Here is a 24,082-nt window from a genome sequence, read left to right on the forward strand (position 1 = left end):
ACAGTAGTAGCATTGTATTAAACATATATTTAGATGTGTCATTCTCTGTTCTCTCTCAAACTCAGTCAGTGTTGGAAGATTCTCGGAATCAGGAGGGAATAAGCAGGACATCCAGAATCCTCCAACCAGGATTTCTGGAAAACCATGGAATTTATTGAAAGTTCCCAGAATTTTGCAACCCTAAGGCCTAGTCAAATCAAATCAAATTGTATTCATCAAATGCTTCGTAAACAACTGGTGTGGACTAACAGTGAAATGCTTACTTACGGGCCCTTCCCAACAATGAAGAGAGATAGAAAATAGAGAAATATTAGTCAAGTAAAACACGTAATAATAAAAGTAATAATAGAAACACAATGAGTAACTACAACTTGGTTATATACAAGGGGTATCAGTACCGAGTCCATGTGCAGGAGTATGAGGTACTGAGGTAGATATGTACAGTGCCTTCAGAAAATATTTACACCCCTTGACTTTTTCCAAAAAATATTGTGACACAAAGTGGGATCAAATGGATTTAATTGTAATTTTTTGTTAACGATTGATACAAAATACTCTAATATCAAAGTGGAAGAAAAACATTTGTAAAACATTTATGAAAAATAAAACACTAATATATCTTCTTTACGTAAGCATTCAACGCCCTTTGTCAATACTTGTTAGAATCATTGTTAGCAACGATTACAGCTGTGAGTCTTTCTGCCTTAGTCCCTAACAGCTTTCCATACCTGGATTGTGCAACGTTTGCCATGATTCTTTTCAAAAATGTTCAAGCTCTATTCAGGTCTTGCCATAGATTTTCAAGTAGATTTAAGTCAAAACTGTAACTCGGCAACTCAGGAACATTCACTGTCTTCTTGGTAACAACTCCAGGGTAGGTTTGGCCTTGTGTTTTAGGTGATTGTCTTGCTGAAAGGTGGATTAATCTCCCAGTGTCTGGTGGAAAGCAGATTGAACCAGGTTTTCCTCTAGGATTTTTCCTGTGCTTAGCTCCAATCTGTTTTTTTTTAATACTTAAAACTCCCCAGTCCTTAACGATTACAAGCATACACATAACATCATGCAACCACCACCACTTACTGAGTACCAGTATGGTACTCAGTAAGGTCCATACAGAAATGGTTTTCGTGATCGGTGTGGAAGAACTTGACAGGCCTGCACAGAGCCCTGACCTCGACTCCATCAAACAGTTTTGGGATGAATTGGAGCGCAGACTGCGTGCAAGGCCTAATCGCCCAACATCAGTCCCCGACATCACTAATGCTCTTGTGGCTGAATGGAAGCAAGTCCCTAGAGCAATGTTTCAACATCTAGTGGAAAGCCTTCCCAAAAGAGTGTAGGTTGTTTTACCCACGTCAGGTGGTGCTCTCACGCATGGTCCAGTGTTGCTTGCCTCGAAGCGAGCATAGAAGGCATTAAGCTCATCTGGTAGGCTCGTGTCTCTAGGCAGCTCGCGGCTGGGATTTCCTTTGTAATCTGTGATCATTTGCAAGCCCTGCCACATCTGACGAGGATTCGATCTTAGTTCTGTATTGATGCTTTGCCTGTTTGATGGTTCATCGGAGGACATAGTGAGATTTCTTATAAGCGTCCGAGTTAGTGTCCAATTCCTTGAAAGCTGCAGCTCTAGCCTTTTAGCTCAGTGTGGATATTACCTGTTATCCATAGCTTCTTGTTGGGATATGTACTGTACATACGGTCGCTGTTGGGATGATGTCGTCGATGCACTTATTAATGAAGCCGTGACTGACTGATGTGGTATATTCCTCAATGCCATCAATGTCCTGGAACATATTCCAGTCTGTGTTAGTGAAACAGTCTTGTAGCTTAGCACCGCTTCATCAGGCCACTTCCGTAATAAGCGGGTTACTGGTACTTCCTGAGTGTTTCCTTGTAAGCAGGAATCAAGAGGATAGAGTTACGGTCAGATTAGTGGAGGGCGAGGGAGCACTTTGTATGCGTCTCTGTGTGTGGAGTGACGCTGATCAAGAGTTTTTCCGCATCTAGTTCCACAGGTGACAAACTGGTAGAAGGTAAAACGGATTTCAGTTTTCCTGCATTAAAATCACCGGCAACTAGGAGCGCTGCCTCTGGATGAGCATTTTGTTGTTTGCTTATGGCCCTATACAGATCATAGAGTGCAGTCTTAGTGCCAGCATCGTACCCCGCTGCACCTTGGTCCTCCACTCCTTCCAACAGTCGTTACATAGAGATTGAACACCAGCTGTTGTTGACAAAGAGACACACTCCGCCCCCCTTGAGCGTACCCAACACTGCCATTCTGTCCTGCCGGGGCATAGAAAAACTAGCTACAGTTGAAGTCGGAAGTTTACATACAGCTTAGCCAAATACATTTCAACTCAGTTTTTCACAATTCCTGACATTTAGTATAAATGCCCTGTTTTAGGTCAGTTAGGATCCCCCACTTTATTTTAAGAATGTGAAACGCCAGAATAGTAGTAGAGAGAATGATATATTTCAGTTTTTATTTCTTTCATCACATTCCCAGTGGGTCAGAAGTTTACATGCACTCAATTAGTATTTGGTAGCATTGCCTTTAAATAGTTTAACTTGGGTCAAAAGTTTTGGGTTGCCTTCCAGAAGCTTCCCACAATAAGTTGGGTGATTTTTGGCCCATTCCTCCTGACAGAGCTTGTGTAACTGAGTCAGGTTTGTAGGCCTCCTTACTCACACACGCTTTTTCAGTTCTGCCCACAAATTGTCTATGGGATTGAGGTCAGGGCTTTGTGATGGCCACTCCAATACCTTGTCTTTGTTGTCCTTAAGCCATTTTGCGACAACTTTGGAAGTATGCTTGGGGTCGTTGTCCGTTTGGAAGATCCATTTGCGACCAAGCTTTAACTTCCTGACCGATGTCTTGAGATGTTGCTTCAATATATCCACATAATTTTTCTGCGTCTTGATGCCATCTATTTTGTGAAGTGCACCCATCCCTCCTGCAGCAAAGCACCCCCACAACATGATGCTGCCACCCCAATGCTTCACGGTTGAGATGGTGTTTTTCGGCTTGCAAACCTCCCCCTTTTTCCTCCAAACATAACGATGGTCATTATGGCCAAACAGTTCTATTTTTGTTTCATCAGACCAGAGGACATTTCTACAAAAAGTACGATATTTGTCTCCATGTGCAATTGCAAACCGTAGTCTGGCTTTTTAATGGCGGTTTTGGAGAAGTGGCTTCTTCCTTGCTGAGCGGCCTTTCAAGTTATGTCGATATAGGACTCATTTTACTGTGGATATAGATACTTTTGTACCTGTTTCCACCAGTATCTTCCCAATGTCCTTTGCTGTTGTTCTGCGATTGATTTGCACTGTTCGCACCAAAGTACGTTCATCTTTAGGAGACGCGTCTCCTTCCTGAGCGGTATGACGGCTGTGTGGTCCCATGGTGTTAATTCTTGTGTACTGTTGTTTGTACAGATGAACGTGGTACCTTCAGGCGTTTGGAAATGGCTCCCAAGGATGAACCAGACTTGTGGAGGTCTGCCATTGTTTTTCTGAGGTCTTGGCTGATTTCTTTTGATTTTCCCATGATGTCAAGCAAAGAGGCACTGAGTTTGAAGGTAGGCTGTAACGGTTTTCCTCAGGGGAAAGAGAGGCGGACCAAAATGCAGCGTGGTTAGTTTTGTGCATCTTTAATAAAGATGAAAGTACAACAATCTACAAAAACAAGAAATGTGAAAAAACCAAAACAGTCCTATCTGGTGCCACAAAGACAGGAACAATCACCCACAAAACCCAACACAAAACAGGCTACCTAAATATGGTTCCCAATCAGAGACAATGACTAACACCTGCCTCTGATTGAGAACCATATCAGGCCAAACATAGAAATAGACAAACCAGACACACAACATAGAATGCCCACCCAGCTCACGTCCTGACCAACACTAAAACAAGGAAAACACACACGAACGAAGGTCAGAACGTGACAGTAGGCCTTGAAATACATCCACAGGTACACCTCCAATTGACTCAAATGTTGTCAGTTAGCCTATCAGGAGCTTCTAAAGCCATGACATAATTTTCTTTTTTTTCTCCAAGCTGTTTAAATGCAGTCAACTTAGTGTATGTAAACTTCTGACCCACTGGAATTGTGATACAGTGAATTATAAGTGAAATGATCTGTCTGTAAACAATTGTTGAAAAATGACTTGTGTCATGTACAAAGTAGATGTCCTAACCGACTTGCCAAAACTATAGTTTGTTAACAAGACATTTGTGGAGTGGTTGAAAAACGAGTTTTAATGATTCCAACCTAAGTGTATGTAAACTTACGACTTCAACTGTTGATGTATATTATCAATGCCCATGTTCAATGTTCATGTTCAGTTCTTCAGATCCCGTTGATAGGATAGTCTCGAACAGAGCTTGTCCAGTTTGTTCTCCAGTGTTTGTACATTTGTCAATAGAACAGAGGGTAGAGGCGGTTTATTTCTTTGCCGTTTCAGTTTCATCAGGGTGCCCACACTTCAGCCTCTATATTGTCGTCTCTTTTAAGTGTCAGGGATTAGGGCCTGGTCCGGGTTGAGCAGTATGTCCTGCGCCACTGACTCATTGAAGTCGAAATCTTCATCGAAATTCGAGGTTAATGATCACTGTTCTGATGTCCATAAATTATTTTAGATCATAGGAACCGATGGAGGAAACATTATGTACAAAAAAAGTTAAGATCAGCACAAATCAACACAAAATCTCAGAATTGGTTAAATTATTTATTTTTTATTTGGTGTTTGGTGATAGACCTACTTCCCATAAGTGGGCTATTACCGCTGTGGTGTGGCCTGAGGTTTGCCGGTGCTTATTATTTTGTCTGTGACTCATGCAGAAAATCGGAGCAATGTATTAGCAATGAAACACCAAACAGACTGTTATTGTGCAATTCTGGCATCCATTTCACCCGATCTATTTTGAGAATCTAAACTACCAGGTTTAGATTGTTGTTGGTCTAGTTTAGATTGACCATCAGCGGTTGAAACTATTTTGAAAATGCAGTTTCCCTTGAAGCAAGTCCTGTTTTTAGTTTATTATCACCAAATGGCTTTTCTTTAAATACAATCAAGGGGACCAGGGTAAATGTCCTTCAGACAAAAACAATGACAACAGTGATTTGCACAACATTTATTTTCTTCCACGAGAACAAGAGGGGGGTTAAAGAAGTAATTGAGTGAGTGATTAATGAAAGATGAAGAGGTTACCCAACCATCTTCTTTATGTTGTAAAATACAACATTTAATAGGGGACAGGGAAAACGTGTGCCTCAGTACACAGAAACACCTGATACTGAATGTTCTGTGACTCCTATGGTGATCCAGTGAATTAAGTCTGGGACCTGCCTCGGCTCAGTCTATGAGTAGTTCTGCTATTCACTCTGTCAACCAGCCAAAGTCAGCTATTCTTTCCGACCATTCTGATCACTGTGTAAACATTACCATGTTTTAGTTGTGTTTGCAGAGGGAGTGGGTTGGCAGGCACTCTCACTTGGTTGCCATGGATGAAATGACAGTCAGAAGCTAGGTTTCCATCCAAATTTTCATGTGAATATTCTAAAAGCCGCATAAAAACAATATGCACATTTTCCCACCAGAGATGTGCTACCATCAAATTGACTTGTTGCAGATAAAGGGCTGTGCGCGATTATGTAGTGAACATAAAATACCTTTTGTGTTTAAAAACCCATGTATTGAATAAAAAATACAACTTAATTGGGTTTCCATCGCATTTTCAACTCTACTGAGGGTTTTCTCACCAAAATCTGTGTTATATTGCGAGTGTGCACTCTCTGGTATTGGCACGTGCGCTTCAGCCAACAGCGCTGTCTGCCGAGCCAGTACCCAGACTTAATTCATTTGTTAATTTTTATTTGTCAAACAGCAGCCAAGCATCGATTATCATGTCACCAGAATAAGACCCTCGATATTTATTGGAAATGAGCATCAAGCTCATCACCTTGCACTCTCACCACCCTTTGAAGTTAATTATAATTGATTTAATCTGTAACCTAATAAATTGCATGCTTTCCCGATTAGTCATAGTGGGAGGACCACACAACATATCATCTAGTGACTCAAAGTTTACTTCGATATCATGGTTATTATATAAATATTTACGCATAAAAGCGTTTAAACTGACATTTTTCGCATAATCCATTTTACCGTCACAAAAGAGCCCACCTTGTCTAGTGTATTTAGTTTTGTCGACATTTGGAAAGGTTACCAACATTTTTTTTGTTTCCATCAGGCCTGTCATGACATATGCTTTAGGTTAGTGACAGTGTGTCCATGCAGGGGAAGATCCTTAGTACTGTAAATAGATAAGGAAGACAGTTGTATAATTAAGCAATAACGCCCGAGGAGGTGTGGTATATGGCCAATATACCGCGGATAAGGGCTGTATCCAGGCATTCCGCAACACTACAAAGCCCTTATTGCTATTATAAACGGCTTACCAATGTAGTTAGATGTTTTGTCATACCCTTGGTATAGGGTCTGATATACCATGTGTGTCAACCAATCAGCATTCAGGGCTCTAACCACCCAGTTTATAAATGGAATTTTGTTTCATAAGAAGTTAATAAAGGAAAAAATAGAGAGAAGCTATTTTAATGATGATATATAAATGCAAAGGAGATTCTAATTGAATTGTGCTCTGCTTCAGTATATAGCACACATAAACCACAACATGCATTCCTAGGAACGCAAAGCATTCTTCAATGGCATTCTAATACGTGCCAAAGAAAACCTGCATGTGGGTATCTATTCTGTCAGAGAATATGCTGCTAGTAGCTCCAATAATCTTCCCTGCGCCACAGACCATGGTTACTCAACGACACAGCTTCTAACAGAGTCAGCATGTTCTGGGCAACACAGAATAACAAGAGCAAATGTCTGGCGGCAGCTGAGCAGAGAGAGCAGAATGCTTGCCTTGCCTTTGTTCAGTCTCAGGGAAAAGCTTGGCATGCACATTTCCACACACAGAGCCGTAGTGTTTCACTTGGACCTGTAGTGGTTCTTGGTCCAAAACACACAGCAGCAGCCTGCCTGCTCTGGATTTATCGACCCAGTGCGCTGTAGCCGCATGAAGAACGCCAGCTCGTTAGTCAGTCCCGAGCTGCATCCCAAATGGCACCCATAGGGCTTTGGTCAAATATGTGTGCACTACAGGGAACGGTGTGCCATTTTGGAGACAGCTTTCTCCAGGCCCAACTCAGGGAGACACTGTTTTCTTGTGGTTCCTCTCACTCTCTTATCCCCAGATTTGTGACTTGTTTTGACTCTTGCTCGATGAGTGTAAATACAAAACCCACATTGATCTAAAACCCTAAATGTGTATAATGTGGTAATGACTGCCAAGGCTTAAATGCCCATAGAAATAGACTGAATTGCAAGCTATTTAAGTTTCCAAGTGTTATGTGGGGTTATATATATGAGCCAGGGGTGGTTAGTGAACTGAAAGCCGAGACCTCATGGGTCCAGGTTCATGTGGCCTCTTTTTAAAGGTGTATTGGCTGTCCTGACAACAGAGGCTGTGCTGACATTTGGCCCATATCCAGCCAGAGCTTTCCCTGTGAAGCTGTTGAAAAACATGACCCATTTTTCCCAGAACAGGCCACGAACAACTGCTCTGTTCTTATATTCTTGCCACATATTCACAATGAGGGTTCTGTGCAATGGTCATGGCCAAATTATTTTTTATGTCTTTTCTTTTCATGTCTTTTCTTTTGACATATGTTTGGCTGTTTCTGACAGACAAACAGGTTTGATAAGTAGATTTGAAACAGGAAACATATACATTGGGATGTACAGCACTTTCACAAAATATTGATTGCACAATACTTTTATGTTTTATGGATCTATCAGATATTGTGTGTAACCTTTATTTAACAAGGCAAGTCACTTAAGAACAAATCATTTTTTACAATGACGGTAGTCCATTAATCGTGACCTTTTGATGGTAATTGCTGCAGTCGTTAATTGACACACTGGGTGTTATGTGGAGCAGAAAACCAGAATCTACATAGATATAATCTCATCTTGATCCCATGAAATGGCTGAGTCAGAGTTTTTATTTACTCAGTCCAGTAAAATGTCCCCTAGGGCAGCTGCAATCTTGCTTCCTGTGGACCAGAGAGAGAGAGAGTGGATTAAGGGCACCTGATCACGGCAGTGAGGTTTGACTGAGGTGATGCCCCCTGTAAAGGAACATGGGCCCTGACAGACAGAGACTGTCCTGATGACATGAAGTCTGTTTCACTACACTGGCTTTGCTCCTCTTCTCTGCTCTCAAATTCACTTGAGAGTGGAGTGATTCTACAAAGGATCCATCCCCTGTGATGGATTTACTGCAATAAGCTCATTGATTCTGTGTCAATGTGGAAGGATTATTATACTGAAATGCTAAGCTGAAACAACAACACTGTTATTTTCAGTACTCTACTGTACAGTATAATATAATAGATAATATATGCCATTTAGCAAACACTTTTATCCAAACTACTTACAATCATGCATGCATACATTTTACATATGGGTGGTCCCAGGAATCAAACTCACTATCCTGGTGTTGCAAGCACCATGCTCTACCAACTGAGCTACATAGTCTGGCCTTCCCCCTGGATAAATACAATGTGCATCTTTGCATTTGCCATAACGAAATTACCTCTATACCTTTTGTAGAAGTCATGTGACTGCACGGGATCCCTGTTTGTTAGTTTAGCCGATTATAAAGAGTGCATACTGCTGAACGCCGACCGTTGTGGGGTACTACGAGAAAGCAGTTATACCAGAATTGGTCTGGTGTGGGTGGCTAGTCCTTGTGGCTCTGTGATTCCAGTCAGTGTGGCCAGCATCACAGAGGCAGGGGTCTGCCTGTAGTATGCCTGTAAACCCAGGGCTTATTAGCACAATGCCGTGTCATAGCCCAGGGATTAGCTTGTTATTAAACACTAACCTCAATAACCCCCTCCTCATTTCCCCCATCCAAAGCCCAAATCAAACTTGCGGCATATACAATCACAGCATTATTCCCCCTGCTCTGTCACTGCCCCTCCCCCTCACTTTTCAAGCTTCTTACTACAGTACTAGCCTGCCTTGCGGGTAGAACCGAGGGGGGAGACAGGCTGTGTGTGTGCATGGTTGTGTGCGTGTGATATAGTACATTGTCAATGCAGAGAGCCACTCCCCCCTGGCTGTAACCCTGTCTGTCCTTGTCGGCGGACACTCTGAAATTACAGCCAACTGTGCCCTAGCTCGAGCCAACGCCCTGGCTGCATGTTTAGTGTACGGTGTCGTCAGGATCGCAGGGAGGGACACTCACAGAGAGGTATTCTTCCATGGGATTTCAGGTCAGGTGACACTATGAGTGAATAATTCATTACGGCCCGTTTCAGCTCTTTCCCAACAAAGCCACACACACACACACACACAACCCCCCTATTGAGATCGTAGTCTATCTAAAGGGCTCGATTGATTATGGATTTAGTTGTGCCTCCGCTGACAAAACAAGCGGGGAGAGGATGAACATGAAGAGAAACATCTGATTGTGTGGGAGTATAATGTCTTTATCTTAGTGCAGTAATACAGAGTCCTTAGTGTGTAGAAATATAATGTATTGATGTTAATACAGTATAGTGAAGGCAGACTGTAGTGGCGTGTCTCTCAGCCTCAGCTGTGCAGGGGCTATGTGTTGCCTGCCACTCTGATGTTGGAACATCTGCTTTGGGCCCATTGGTAAGACACACAAGGTTTCAGTGGAGAAACTAAAGCACACAGCGCAGGTGGGAGCATCTCTCTTATGTAATAAATCCATGGAAACACAGCGGGGCTGGCTGCATAGCCTGATGGTCCATCTGTCTGCTGGTGCAGAGGGTTGGAGCGAGATGGAGAGTTCATAACGACAACAACAACAACTACAACACGAGTTCCCACTTCATGTGATTAGAGTAGTGTGGAAATCCCTCATGATTTGTGAGGAAACTATTATGGGCATGGATAATTCAATATCTAGATATCCGAATGGAGGTTCATATTTGATTACTTGAGGGTGTTCATTTTTGGAGGCCTTTTTCAACAATGGAAAAGCTTTGTGTAAATGAAATGAAATGATCCTTGTTACATTTTAACCTACAATGATATATCATGACATTTAAAAAATAAAAATAAATTATGTACCTGTAGTTTTTATAATGGTGCGTTGAGCTACTTCTGCGCATTTAGCCATCAAAGGACCTGACATCGGTATGCTATTTCCCCCACTTGAAATGGCAATTACTGGTGCTCACCTAATGGAGTTTCCACAATACCTGACATAGATCAATGCAGAACTCGCCCCAGAAAATGTTTTTGTAACAGAATCAGTTCTATCATAGTGAAAAACAGACTCCTCTTTAGCTGTTGTTGCTGTTAGCCAAACTACCGGAGAAAAGTAACATGTCGGCTGTCCGGCATGTACATTTGCGTCGTTCTGATTGGTCAAATTAATAGTGGTATTTTGAAACAAAAATGTCATTTAGACTATCCTGATGTTTCATGATATTATTCAAATAGTACAATTATTTCAAATGCCCATCCCTAGAGAACTCTTCCTTTTAGTTTTGTTTTCCATATGCTGTCAATCTTTATCTGACATGTTGATGTGAGGATAAGACATGAGAGATGTGTGGCACATATCCTCCAGTACAGCATGTACGAAATTGTTATATTTAATGCAGTGTAATTGTTTCCAACTTCGTGTCAGAATTCTGCAAATAAACTGAATAAACTGAAAACTTCAATAATTCAGAAGGTGTTAAGTAATTGCATTGAAATAGTTTTTTTTTTCTGTTGGAGATTTATGGAAGCTCTTGCTGTGTGTTGCAGCTGTTACGAGAACTGAAACACCCCAACGTGATCGCCCTGCAGAAAGTGTTCCTGTCTCACAGTGACAGAAAGGTGTGGCTCCTCTTTGACTATGCTGAGCACGACCTCTGGGTAAGTGTTTCATCACAACTGCCAGTCAGAAGACCAGATTTAGGTTTTTGTTTGGATGTTTTAGTTGTTTGGTCTTTGTTCTTGACGTTTTCCTGTCTGTAAAGGACCGTGTATGGTACATGATGTATTGTATGTTGTGGAAACTAGCTGTTTGATTCCCTTGCTTGATCAGTTTCTCAATGACACTCCCCCTGGTCTCCTTTCAGCACATCATCAAGTTCCACCGTGCCTCTAAGGCCAATAAAAAGCCCATACAGCTGCCGAGAGGCATGGTCAAGTCTCTCCTGTATCAGATTCTGGACGGGATCCATTACCTCCATGCCAGCTGGGTGCTTCACAGGGATCTGGTGAGTCGATTGTACTGTAGTTCCAGTGTCCCTTTACAATGTTGCTACACATGCTCACTGACACCTCATCCACTGATCTGTCCTTTTCCCATTGGTCACTGATATGAACTGCTTTCAACCAATAGGGCGCATGCAAATAAGTTACTTGTTTGCATATCTAGAAGCAGCAATGAGTGGTGTTCACTGCAAAAAGGAACATTAAAGCAACTCTCTTGCCAGCTAACTGAATACTGTGTTGTCTGGCACAAGTGCTGTTTTAACCTTGTACTGTTTATTATTATGATTCTAAGGCCCTTGGCTGTGGAGCAAAGTGTCTTGGCTTGGTGAATGTTGTCAATTCTGCCCCCCTACCCTCACCACCACCACCCAGCCTGTACTCTAGCACCCCTGTGAGACTTTCTCCCCCATACCTTTCCCACAGTGTTTTCCTGGAAGGTCAGGCTGTTCACCTGACTTTGCTGGGCTCATTGTAGCGGAAGGTCAGCCCTGGGCCCAGCTGGAACGAGGTCACAGGATTGTTTTCTCTCTTATCTGGCTGTAGAAACCTCCTCTCCTCACGGCCCCTCTCTCTCTCTCTCTCTTATCTCTTTCTGCAGTTCCTTTTACAAATAAACTTTTATTTTGGTTGAGAAGCTTTTTTTTCTTTTCTGATTGTCCCAAACTTAACTGATTATGGTGCAACTTGGACATTCCATGATAAGGGCTATATTACACTGTTATAACACTACATTTTACTGTTATAACACTACATTACACTTGTAACACTATATTACACTGTTATAACTCTACATTACACTTATAACACTATATTACACTGTTATAACACTACATTTTACTGTTATAACACTACATTACACTTATAACACTATATTACACTGTTATAACTCTACATTACACTTATAACACTATATTAAACTTTTATAACACTATATTACAGTGACACAACACTTATGGCTGGGAATTGCCAGGGACCTGACGATACGATATTATCACAATACTTAGATGCCAATACGATATGTATTGCGATTCTCACAATTTTATATGTATTGCAATTGGATACTGTGATTTTATTGCCATTTGATGTTCCAAACTTATTGCTCATCATATGTCTGCTACAGAGGAACAAGAGAGAGCCATGAGAACGAGTTTTGATCAGTCATGGAAATAGAAGTGCTGAAAACAAATTGGCTCCTTATTTAAAAAGAAGATGGAGAACAAGCTATACCTGCACCAAAATACTGGAGTTTTGGTGCAGGTACAGCCAACTAGCGCAAAAATGATGTTGCGATATTGTCAAAACGATACAATATATCGTAAAAAACAATATCCCGATATGTAACTGTATCAATTTTCCCCCTATCACTAATAATAGTATATAACAGAAGCATAACACTTACCAACTAGCTGATGGAAAGACAATCGTTTGTGTCCTGCCAGCCAGTGAGAAGTCAGCTGCTATTAGAGGACACCAGCTGTGTCATTATATTGACATTCTTCAAGCAGTAAACACAGGGGATGATTGCAATGAGTAGAGACTGTTGTAAAGATATTTTCCTGATAACACACTCATCAAAGTGTTAAAACGGATAAAAATACCCCTTATGGAACAGCGAGGACTACGAAGAGTCACACACACAGGTACAAACATACATAACATATACATTATACACACACGTACAGTCCCTCTTTGCTGAGTGTGTTATCAGGAAAATATCTTTCCATCAGCTAGTTGGTAAGTGTTATGCTTCTGTTATATACTATTATTAGTGATAGGGGGAAAATCGATATAGTTACATATCGGGATATTGTTTTTGATTTGATTACACCTGGATTGTGTATTGTAGTAGAGTAGAGGCCTGGAACACACTTCATGTATCGTGAAATCTGTTGTTAAATGTATTTTTATGTTTGGTATTATAATGTATATTACTGCCTTAATGTTTTTATGGACCCCAGGAAGAGTAGCTGCTGCGATAATAAATACAAATGTCTATGGGTGGAAGAATGGGTAGTAGGGAATCTATTCTATTCTAACTCATTGGTGCCCAGATGTTTGGTGTTTACTACCAGCACACTAATTGAGTCGGCACACTTCAGAGTATAAGTCAGTCAGTTGATGTGACTTCCGTCCCGTCTCTGGAGACTAATGCAGAGTAGAATGAATCTGCAAGTCCCACAGCTCCAGCATTCTTATCAGGCCTTCATCGGGCCATCCCCTCTCATGTAATCTCTCTCAGCTCTCCCAGATGGCAGCATGGTGCGACGAGGACCAACGCTAACTCCCGTTATATAAATACACAGGGATCTATCAGCCAGGGCCTCAGCCTCACTAACTCGGCCTATACCCCGACAGCCAAGGTGGAGTAATACAGGGATGAAGACATACTACTGCACTGCCATGCCATTGATGGCCCCTTGTTCAATATGTGTCCCTTGTAGGGGTTATTTTGGAGGTGAAATCCGAGTTGATTGATAACTTTGCGAGGATAGTGGATCACGTTGTCGTTGATGATGGTGATTGCTGAGCAGTTTATGACATGGTATTACTTGTTGAGAGTGTGTCATCAATAGCGTATTTCTTTAATTCTGCTTAGAGATTCTATAGGATTAAGCAGGTCTTTAATGCCTGGTCAATAGATGTGGTTAATGAATCGCCCAGGATACAACAGAAGGGACAATGGTCTTGTGTTTTTGATTTCATATGTCTGACCTATGTCATATGTCTGACCTCAACACCAAGGGTATATGCTGCCGTCGCTGCCTTCCTGTTGTACAAGCATGCCTGTATCTAAGCAGAGGCCTCTGTCAGTACTACTGTACATGGTCAGTACATACCTAGCAACTGCGGGAATTAAAACACACTGGCACAGTAGCTAGCGTTGTTTTTCTCTCTTATCTGGACACCAATTCTTCCGGCTCTTAATAACTATTTTCTTTGCCCCAGGGTGAATTTCTCTGTTGTCGCTTTCTCTGTGTCTGATTCCAGATAAAGGTTGATGTTTTGCAGTTTTCTCAAAGCAAGCACTTCCTGCTATTGTGGAAATTCCACTCTCAAGCTGGTGGTGTTCGGAATCGGGATACGTGGGTATGTGTAGTCTGTTTTGCACAGGGAGTTTGTTGGCCATTCCATTGTGAAATTGTCCTGAATATGAAAGAGTCAACTTCCTTTGTCTACCACTTTATAGCCGTGTACCTCAGATGTTGCTACTCAATGGAAAATGCCACATTCCACCCCATCTGGACATTTTTCTCCCGAGTCATGTTGGGGGAGGTGTGTTAGATTTAGGCTAAAGGGTGAGTAATGCAAACAGCATTCCTAATCTCCTCGGGGGCTAGTTACTCCAGCGACTCAGTGCTTTATCAACAGCCACATGGGTAGGGCAATAGCACGTCTTTCATGGCTCCCACCACCACTCTTTCATGGCTCCCTACACATGGCTCCCTACACCACTGTCTTATTATGCAACACTCAACCTTGTGCTGCAGCTGGGCACTGCACCGCTGCAGAGAGACCAGCCTCCCCTCACCACTGTACCCATCCTCTGTCTCGAGCAAGTCAGGCAGCACCTCCCCATCCTCAGTCTCCAGTGAACCAGGCAGCACTTCCCCATTCTCAGTCTCCAGTGAACCAGGCAGCACTTCCCCATTCTCAGTCTCCAGCGAACCAGGCAGCACTTCCCCATTCTCAGTCTCCAGCGAACCAGGCAGCATCTCCCCATCCTTAGTCTCCAGCGAACCAGGCAGCATCTCCCCATCCTTAGTCTCCTGCGAGACAGGCAGCACCTTCCCATCCTCAGTCTCCAGCGAACCAGGCAGCATCTCCCCATCCTTAGTCTCCAGCGAACCAGGCAGCACTTCCCAATTCTCAGTCTCCAGTGAACCAGGCAGCTCCTCCCCATTCTCAGTCTCCAGCTAACCAGGCAGTCCCGCCCCCATCTCCTGCCTAAGTTACATAACCCACACCAGCCACTAGCCAGCAGAGTTAGATCCCAGATTGCAGGTCCCACTCCCCCCCTGAAAGTCAATATGTCCAGGCTGTCAGATTTCAGCTGCAGCATATAGCTAGGTTGCACTCTCTCACCTGCCGGCCAATGGTGGGTTGTTGTCATGATTGATTACTAAGGACATGCCCTTATCTCTGACGTAATGGAATATTGTTCAAAGCTGGAGTAATCCCTGGCTACCCGCAGTCACATGCCACGTCCGCAACAAGAAAATGTCTAGGAAAATAGCATCCACACCAACTGTCCTTTGTATGAATATGTATGTGTCCGGTGCCCTCTATATCCTGTGTGCAGTGGGCTGTGGCAGGCCTGCACTGCTATAACATGGTTATGACAGTAAAGTGGTTAATGCCTGTGCGCCGAGAAAAACAGGGTCATTACTTAATCTGAAAAAAGACGACTACAGAGAAAAGCAAGGAGAAAGCTGCTGAATTAATAATGGCACTGTTGTATGTTTCCCAGTACATGTAAAGACAGTGTTAGCCTCTGGCCCTTCCTGGCCTGAAAACAGAGCTATTTTTTGTGAAAGAGAGGCACCTCCTTAGGGATTGCGTTTTCTGTCCATGGAGGATTTACGGCAGTGTTTCCCAAACTCAGTCCTCGGGACCCCCAACTAATCATCAAGCTTTGAATCAGCTGTGTAGTGTTAGGGCAAAAAACAAAACTACACCCTTGGGGTCCCGGGGACCGAGTTTGGTAAACGCTAACTTAGGGATATCTGTTTACCACTCCTGACCCACTGCACAAAGTCTCCTAACTTTTCTGGGAAGCTAAACACATGTTAGAATCAATCAAATCCAAACTTTTGCAGAAATAAATATATCATACAGCAACATTACAACCTCATTAACATGGTCATTTTACTTTTTAATTGCCCGTTCACCCAGTCTCTGTTTTATGAGAGTATTTTCATAGTTATTGTTTACCTGTATAAAAATAGGATCTATTTGTACATTGGGCCAATGAAAATGAATGTCTTTGGATTGAATCCATTAGCCCAGTTTAGAATTTCAAAGAGGAGCCGGTGCCAGTCATTTGGGCTTGAAAAGAAACTCTGCTCATGTGAGTCGTCATAGTGTTTGCCGATAGCAGTGTTTTGTTGTGTGTTTGAATAATAGAGATCATTATAAGTGGCATCCCTAGAGCAAACCCTGTTTGCTATAGGAACCTGTTTGTTGAAGAGATTGAATCCTATGAGATGTAAGATTCACACAGATTCAGGGGACTAACAGACAATGGAAGGATTTGGAGTGGAGATCAAGATTATAAATTGCTTGGCTGGGCTGATGAGACAGTGGATTGCGCAGTCAGATGGAACACAGTAAATAGGCACTTTAACATCATAGATTTAGCCGGTGGTAACTTGTGGAATAGACACCGGCTGGAATGCGGTTTTAACCAATCAGCATTCAGGATTAGACCCACCCGTTTTATAAGATGAAATAAATAGTGGGTTGCCTACTAGTTGAATATAGTCATTGGAAATGTTATTGTGTACTGTATACATCTGGCACTGTGATGTCTTTAATGTGCAGCATGGATAGTGGATGGGTAGGAGATGAAGCAGAGCTAGATTATTTTTCTTTGGGCATAAATCTTTGGATAAATTGAAAGTGAAAACAGTGGTGGTTATGTGCTGGACACACCATGGCAAACTGTGTTCTTTGATTGACATATAATGTAAATTTGTTTTCTGCAAGATGAGTTCTTGGAACACAGACTGTCTGGCTGGTTTCTCCATGTGTCTGGATTTGAATTGGCTGGGTGGTTCTGGTATCATGCAGGAAACCACAGAACTATACTGGGCATCATAATATAATTCCTCCCCAAAGCCCTAAAACACAGACTAAGTTAGAGATTATTGCGTGGTTGTCCCAAAGGAACAGGCATGATTCACAACCATGGCAGACCTTGATATCAATGATCAGTACAATCATTGACAGAGCAATCTTTCACAGAATTTTTATAGTAGTTTGACCTCTTTTTTTGTCTTTGGCAGTATGTAGGTCAAAAGCGCAATTCGCTTTCCATTTGGCATGCTCTACCTCTGTTATTTGTATGTTACACTGATATTACCAAAACTTCCCTCCAAAAGACATTGGACATGCATGGCATTTTTGTCTATTTAAGCAATAAGGCCTAAGGAGGTGTGGTATATGGCCAATATACAACGACTAAGAGATGTTCTTAAGCATGACACAACACAGAGTGCTTGGATACAGCCCTTAGCCGTGGTATATTGGCCATATACAGCAAACCCCCAAGGTGCCTTATTGCTATTATAAACTGGTTACCAACATAATTAGAGTAGTAAAAATAAATGTTTTGTCATACCCGTGGTATTGGCTTTCAGCTAATCAGCATTCAAGGCTTGAACCACACAATTTAGAATGTCTGAAACACCACAGCTTTCAGCCAATCAGCATCCAGGAGCAAAACGACCCAGTTTATAATATGTGATACACCTGTGAAGTGAGTGTAACCTAATTTCTATGTTGTGTTGTCTTACTTGGTATTGGAGCCTCTGAGGCTTCCCTAATGTCTGAAACACACACAGAACAAGATGATTAAATGTTTGTCTGTTTGTCTCTCTCTCCTCTAGAAACCAGCCAACATTCTGGTTATGGGGGAGGGCTCAGAACGAGGGCGAGTGAAAATCGGTAAGATGGGCTAAATGTACACTGAAGTCAATACACTGTAGATGATTGATGGAGCAGGCTGCTGATTCAGTTATTTAAAGCTTAAAACTCTGTCAGTAGGTTGATTATACATCATATTATTTGTATTCCCATTTGAAACTTGAATGTGAGCAAAACAGCTTAATAATGTGACCATTATTTCTATAGCAGATACAGTTTAAGTCAGAGGTTTACATACACCTTAGCCAAATACATTTAAACTCAGTTTTTCACAATTCCTGACATTTCATCCTAGCAAAAATTCCCTGTCTTAGGTCAGTTAGGATCACCACTTAATTTTAAGAATGTGAAATGTCAGAATAATAGTCGAGAGAATCATTTTTTTCAGCTTTTATTTCTTTCAACACATTCCCAGAAGTCAGAAGTGTACATACACTCAATTTGTATTTGGTAGCATTGCCTTTAAATTGTTTAACTTGGGTCAAACGTTTCGGGTAGCCTTCCACAAGCTTCCCACAATAAGTTGGGTGAATGTTGGCCCATTCCTCCTGACAGAGCTGGTGTAACTGAGTCAGGTTTGTAGGCCTCCTGGCTCTCACATGCTTTCTCAGCTCTGCCCACAAATGTTCTATGGGTCAGGGCTTTGTGATGGTCACTCCAATACCTTGACTTTGTTGTTCTTAAGCCATTGTGCCACAACTTTGGAAGTATGCTTGGTGTCATTATCCATTTGGAAGACCCATTTGTGACCAAGCTTTAACTTCCTGACTGATGTTTTGAGATGTTGCTTCAGTATATCCACATAATTTTCCTTCCTCATGACCTATTGGTTTATTTTGTGAAGTGCACCAGTCCCTCCTGCAGCAAAGCACCCCCACAACATGATGCTGCCACCCCGTGCTTCACGGATGGGATGGTGTTCTTCGGCTTGCAAGCATCCCCTTTTTTCCTCCAAACATAACAATGGTCATTATGGCCAAACTTGTCTATTTTTGTTTCATCAGTCCAGAGGACATTTCTCCAAAAGTTATGATCTTTGTCCCCATGTACAGTTACAAACCGTCTGGCTTTTTTATGGCGGTTTTGGAGCAGTGGCTTCTTCCTTGCTGAGCGGGCCTTTCAAGTTATGTCGATATGTGACTTGTTTTACTGTGGATATAGATACTTTTGTATCTGTTTCCTCCAGCTCCAGCGTCCTTGAAATACATCCACAGGTACACCTCCAATTGACTCAAATGGTGTCAATTTGCCTATCAGAAGCTTCTAAAGCCATGACATAATTTTCTGGAATTTTCCAAGCTGTTTAAAGGCACAGTCAACTTAGTGTATGTAAACTTCTGACCCACTGGAATTGTGATACAGTAAATTATAAGTGAAATAATTTGCCTGTAAACAATTGTTGGAAAAATTACTTGTAGATGTCCTGACCGACTTGCCAAAAAATAGTTTGTTAACAAGAAATGTATGGAGTGGTTGAAAAACAAGTTGTAATGACTGCAACCTAAGTGTATGTAAACTTCTGACTTCAACTGTAGATCGATGAGGTTGTTTACTTGACAATGGCTGCAGCTTTAACCTTCAACCAGCCTCTGAGAGGGTCTCTGAACAAAGGGACACAGGACCAGGCAGAGAGCCTTAAAATGGCCACATCACACAGATCTCGCTATTGCCTAACCCACTCCCGAGCATGGCACTGTTCTGGGATGATGTCACAGGTCAGCAGTACCGGCCGGACTCTATTTATACCCTAACCCTGAGAGTCTAGCATTAGTGCTAAGTTATTGTTTTAGAGTCACTGAACCCCCATGATAACTGCTGCTCAGGGATGCATGGGTGTCAATGGCAGTGTGACACCCAACATACCAGACCAGACCACCAAACTTCACTTCAGGTGCTGCACAGACACAGAAGACCTTCCCATAAGAATACAAACAGAAGCTCTTCCCATAAGACTACAAACAGAAGCACCTCCCATTAGACTACAAACAGAAGACCTTCCAATAAGACTACAACCAGAAGACCTTTCCAAAAGACTACAAACAGAAGACCATCCAATAAGACTACAAACAGAGAACCTTCCAATAAGACTACAAACAGAGGACCTTCCCATAAGACTACAAACAGAAGACATTCCCAAAAGACTACAAGCAGAAGACCTTCCCATAGGACTACAAACAGAAGCACTTCCCAATAGACTACAAACAGAAGCCCTTCCCATTAGACTACAAACAGAAGACCTTCCAATAAGACTACAAACAGAGAACCTTCCAATAGACTACAAACAGAGGACCTTCCCATAAGACTACAAACAGAAGACATTCCCAAAAGTCTACAAGCAGAAGACCTTCCCATAGGACTACAAAAATAAGACCTTTCCATAAGACTACAAACAGAAGACCTTCCAAAAATACCTCAAACAGGGGCCTCCCGGGTGGCGCAGTGGTCTAAGGCTGTGCCACCAGAGACTCTGGGTTCGAGCCCAGGCTCTGTCACAGCCGACCGCGACCGGGAGGTCCATGTGGCGACGCACAATTGGCCTAGCATCGTCCGGGTTAGTGAGGATTTGGCCGGTAGGGATATCCTTGTCTCATCGCGCAATAGCGACTCCTGGGGCAGGCCGGGTACAGTGCTGACCAGTTCGCCAGGTGTACGGTGTTTCCTCTGACACATTGGTGCGGCTGGCTTCCGGGTTGGATGCCCGCTGTGTTAAGAAGCAGTGAGGCTTGGTTGGGTTGTGTTTCGGAGGACGCATGACTCTTGACCTTCGTCTCTCCCGAGCCCGTACAGGAGTCGTTGCGATGAGACAAGACAGTAACTACTAACACTTGGATACCACGAAATTGGGGAGAAAAAGGGGGTAAAAAAGACTATAAACAGAAAACCTTCCCAAAAGTCTACAGACAGAAGACATTCCCAAAAGACTACAAATAGAAGACCTTCCCATAAGACTACAAACAAAAGACCTTCCCATAAGACGACAGAGAGAAAACCTTCCCATAAGACTACAAACAGAAGACCTTCCCATAAGACTACAAAACACACTGGCAGTGTGGTGCCAGGACAACAACCTCTCCCTCACTGTGAGCAAGACAAAGGAGCTGATCGTGGATTACAGGAAAAGGTGTGCCGAACTGGCCCCATTAACATCAACGGGGCTGTAGTGGAGCGGGTCGAGAGTTTCCAAGTTCCCTGGTGTCCACATCACCAACAATCTATCATGGTCCAAACACACCAAGACAGTCATGAAGAGGGCACTGTTGGTTAAGGGCTTGTAAGTAAGCATTTCACAGTAAGGTCTACACTTGTTGTATTTGGGGGATGTGACAAATAAGGTTTGATTTGACTCCAGTGCTATGCAGACATGGCCCATAAGTTGACTTACTGACAGCTTTGACATAAACACCAGCCATAAAGCATTGTATATTTTGATTTCCCCGCTCTTGTGAGAGAGAAAAGGCAGTGGAATTCAAGCATGGTTGCTTTGACAAGCTATACATTAATCATAGTACAGATGTAGGATCTTAGATTGATCAACCTGTTTCAAGAGAACATTCCATTTCAAATTGTAAAACTTGTAGTGTGAGTCCAGACCCGCAGAGAGACAGGAACAGCAGCATTGAGCTCTTAAAAGATTTTGGGGGTGGCAGGACTGTCTTGAGACTTATCTTGTCATGCAATTCTTCAGACCAATCTTCAGTCTCGCTGAAGGAAAAGTCATCCACATAATAATTCACATTTTCTGTTGCTGCAGGATTATTTTCCTGCTGTGACAAACTGACTCAATTTAAGATCCCACATCTGTATGGTTTGCTCAACAGAGCCTGAGATCCTTCCTACAACCAAGCACTACCTCCCTCACTGAAATCAAGTCAAAGTTTATTCATCATGTACACAGTTTACAGCAGGTATGAACGGTGCAGAGAAAGGCTTACATGCCAGCTCCCTCAACAGTGCAGTACAAATATCAATTATAATCAATATCAATAGTAGCCTTGGGTTCAGGCCGCCCTGTGTTTCATTGTCATTCATTCACGTTGATACTATGTTGTGTTTCCCCCACTATCTTATATACGTTGATACTATGTGGTGTTTCCCCCACTATCTTATATACGTTGATACTATGTGGTGTTTCCCCCACTATCTTATATACGTTGATACTATGTGGTGTTTCCCCCACTATCTTATATACGTTGATACTATGTGGTGTTTCCCCCACTATCTTATATACGTTGATACTATACTATGTTGTTTCCCCCCACTATCTTATATACGTTGATACTATGTGGTGTTTCCCCCACTATCTTATATACGTTGATACTATGTGGTGTTTCCCCACTATCTTATATACGTTGATACTATGTTGTGTTTCCCCCACTATCTTATATACGTTGATACTATGTGGTGTTTCCACTATCTTATATACGTTGACTATCTATCTTATATACGTTGATACTATGTTGTGTTTCCCCCACTATCTTATATACGTTGATACTATGTTGTGTTTCCCCCACTATCTTATATACGTTGATACTATGTTGTGTTTCCCTATCTTATATACGTTGATACTATGTTGTGTTTCCCCCACTATCTTATATACGTTGATACTATGTGGTGTTTCCCCCACTATCTTATATACGTTGATACTATGTGGTGTTTCCCCCACTATCTTATATACGTTGATACTATGTTGTGTTTCCCCCACTATTTTACCCATGTTTTAGCTGACATGGGCTTCGCCAGACTCTTCAACTCTCCTCTCAAACCCCTGGCAGACCTTGACCCCGTTGTGGTGACATTTTGGTACAGGGCCCCTGAGCTTCTGCTAGGGGCCAGACATTACACCAAAGCAATCGGTGAGTTGTTAGCCTTAAGGCAAGAGGTACATGCATCAAAAGACCTTCATAGAAGTTATTATGTAGCCTGATTTATTTTCATACTAAAGGTACATACGTTGAAAGACGTTTCAGAGAAGTTATTGTGATTTTCATACCTAACACATGCTTCCTATTTTGTAACCAAAGTGTGGAGATTAGATGGGAAATGAATTGAAACCGACCAGCACAGACAGGCCAGTAGAACTTTGCTCCTTGATTGTTTACTTAAACAGTTTTTGCATTTATTCTCGTTACTCTATGCCAGCCTCAGAGTCATGTTTGGTCCTGTGTGGCTCAGTTGGTACAGCATGGCGCTTGCAACGCCGGAGTTGTGGTTTCGATTCCCACGGGGACCAGTACGAAAAAGGATGAAAAATGTATGCACTCACTATTGTAAGTCACTCTGGATAAGAGCGTCTGCTAAATGAATAAAATCTCAAATATACAGCTCTGGTCAGACTCAGTATATGTGGACATTCACAGATACTATGTGGGTGTCATTGACAGCAAGGGCCTGACAAGCAGTGTGATACGTGGTCTTTATCTGTATGAAGGGTATGTCTTGTGTATAATTAGCTAGATGACATCCCTAGCAACACGCAGGCTCCAACACTCTTACATTCCTATTTATAATGCCATTTTAGGAATACTGCCATTTAATCTATCCTCTGTTCTAGCTTGAAATGAAAACGCATACAAGCTCAGATCTCAGTCTTGTTTTATGCTAAGAGTTACGAAAATTAGAAACGAGCATAGAAAAAGGTAATTTCATTACTCAGCCCCCTGGTCTTGGAATTCCCTCCAAACCAACCTAAAAGTACAGGTTGTTGAGACGTAGTTGTCACCCGATGTTACCTCTTTGCTTTGCCTTATGTAAGGAAGCATGTTGTTTTACTGATTCATTGTATTATTTCCTACACACCACACACATGCCTGCCTGCCTGCACACACACACACACACACACACACACACACACACACACACACACACACACACACACACACACACACACACACACACACACTACTGTTGGTTTGCTGTTGTATTTGTACTGTTGCCAGTGTCTTCTGTCTGTGTTACCCATTTTGTCTTAAATTATATTTGTTCTTTATTGACTTGCCTGGTTAAATAAAGGTTAAATAAAGGTTAAATAAAATAAATCCCTGGAACCCTTGCCTGGGAATGTCAAGTATAAATGACATATATTACTCAATCGAGCCCTCCAGGCC

The 24,082-nt window shown here is 42.2% G+C and overlaps 1 protein-coding gene across 1 annotated transcript in view; it reads left to right on the plus strand.

The window, feature by feature from the left end:
• The window catches only part of LOC112249853 (cyclin-dependent kinase 19-like), a 61,957-nt gene that overhangs the window by 22,456 nt on the left and 15,419 nt on the right, over window positions 1–24,082 (plus strand). The window contains exons 3-6 of the mRNA XM_042321614.1: window positions 10,878–10,988; window positions 11,195–11,335; window positions 17,942–17,999; window positions 22,700–22,831. Coding sequence (XP_042177548.1) covers window positions 10,878–10,988; window positions 11,195–11,335; window positions 17,942–17,999; window positions 22,700–22,831 — 442 coding nt within the window. The remainder of the gene's footprint in view (window positions 1–10,877; window positions 10,989–11,194; window positions 11,336–17,941; window positions 18,000–22,699; window positions 22,832–24,082) is intronic.

Source organism: Oncorhynchus tshawytscha, linkage group LG05, assembly GCF_018296145.1.
Source record: "Oncorhynchus tshawytscha isolate Ot180627B linkage group LG05, Otsh_v2.0, whole genome shotgun sequence".
Classification (NCBI taxonomy): Eukaryota; Metazoa; Chordata; class Actinopteri; order Salmoniformes; family Salmonidae; genus Oncorhynchus; species Oncorhynchus tshawytscha.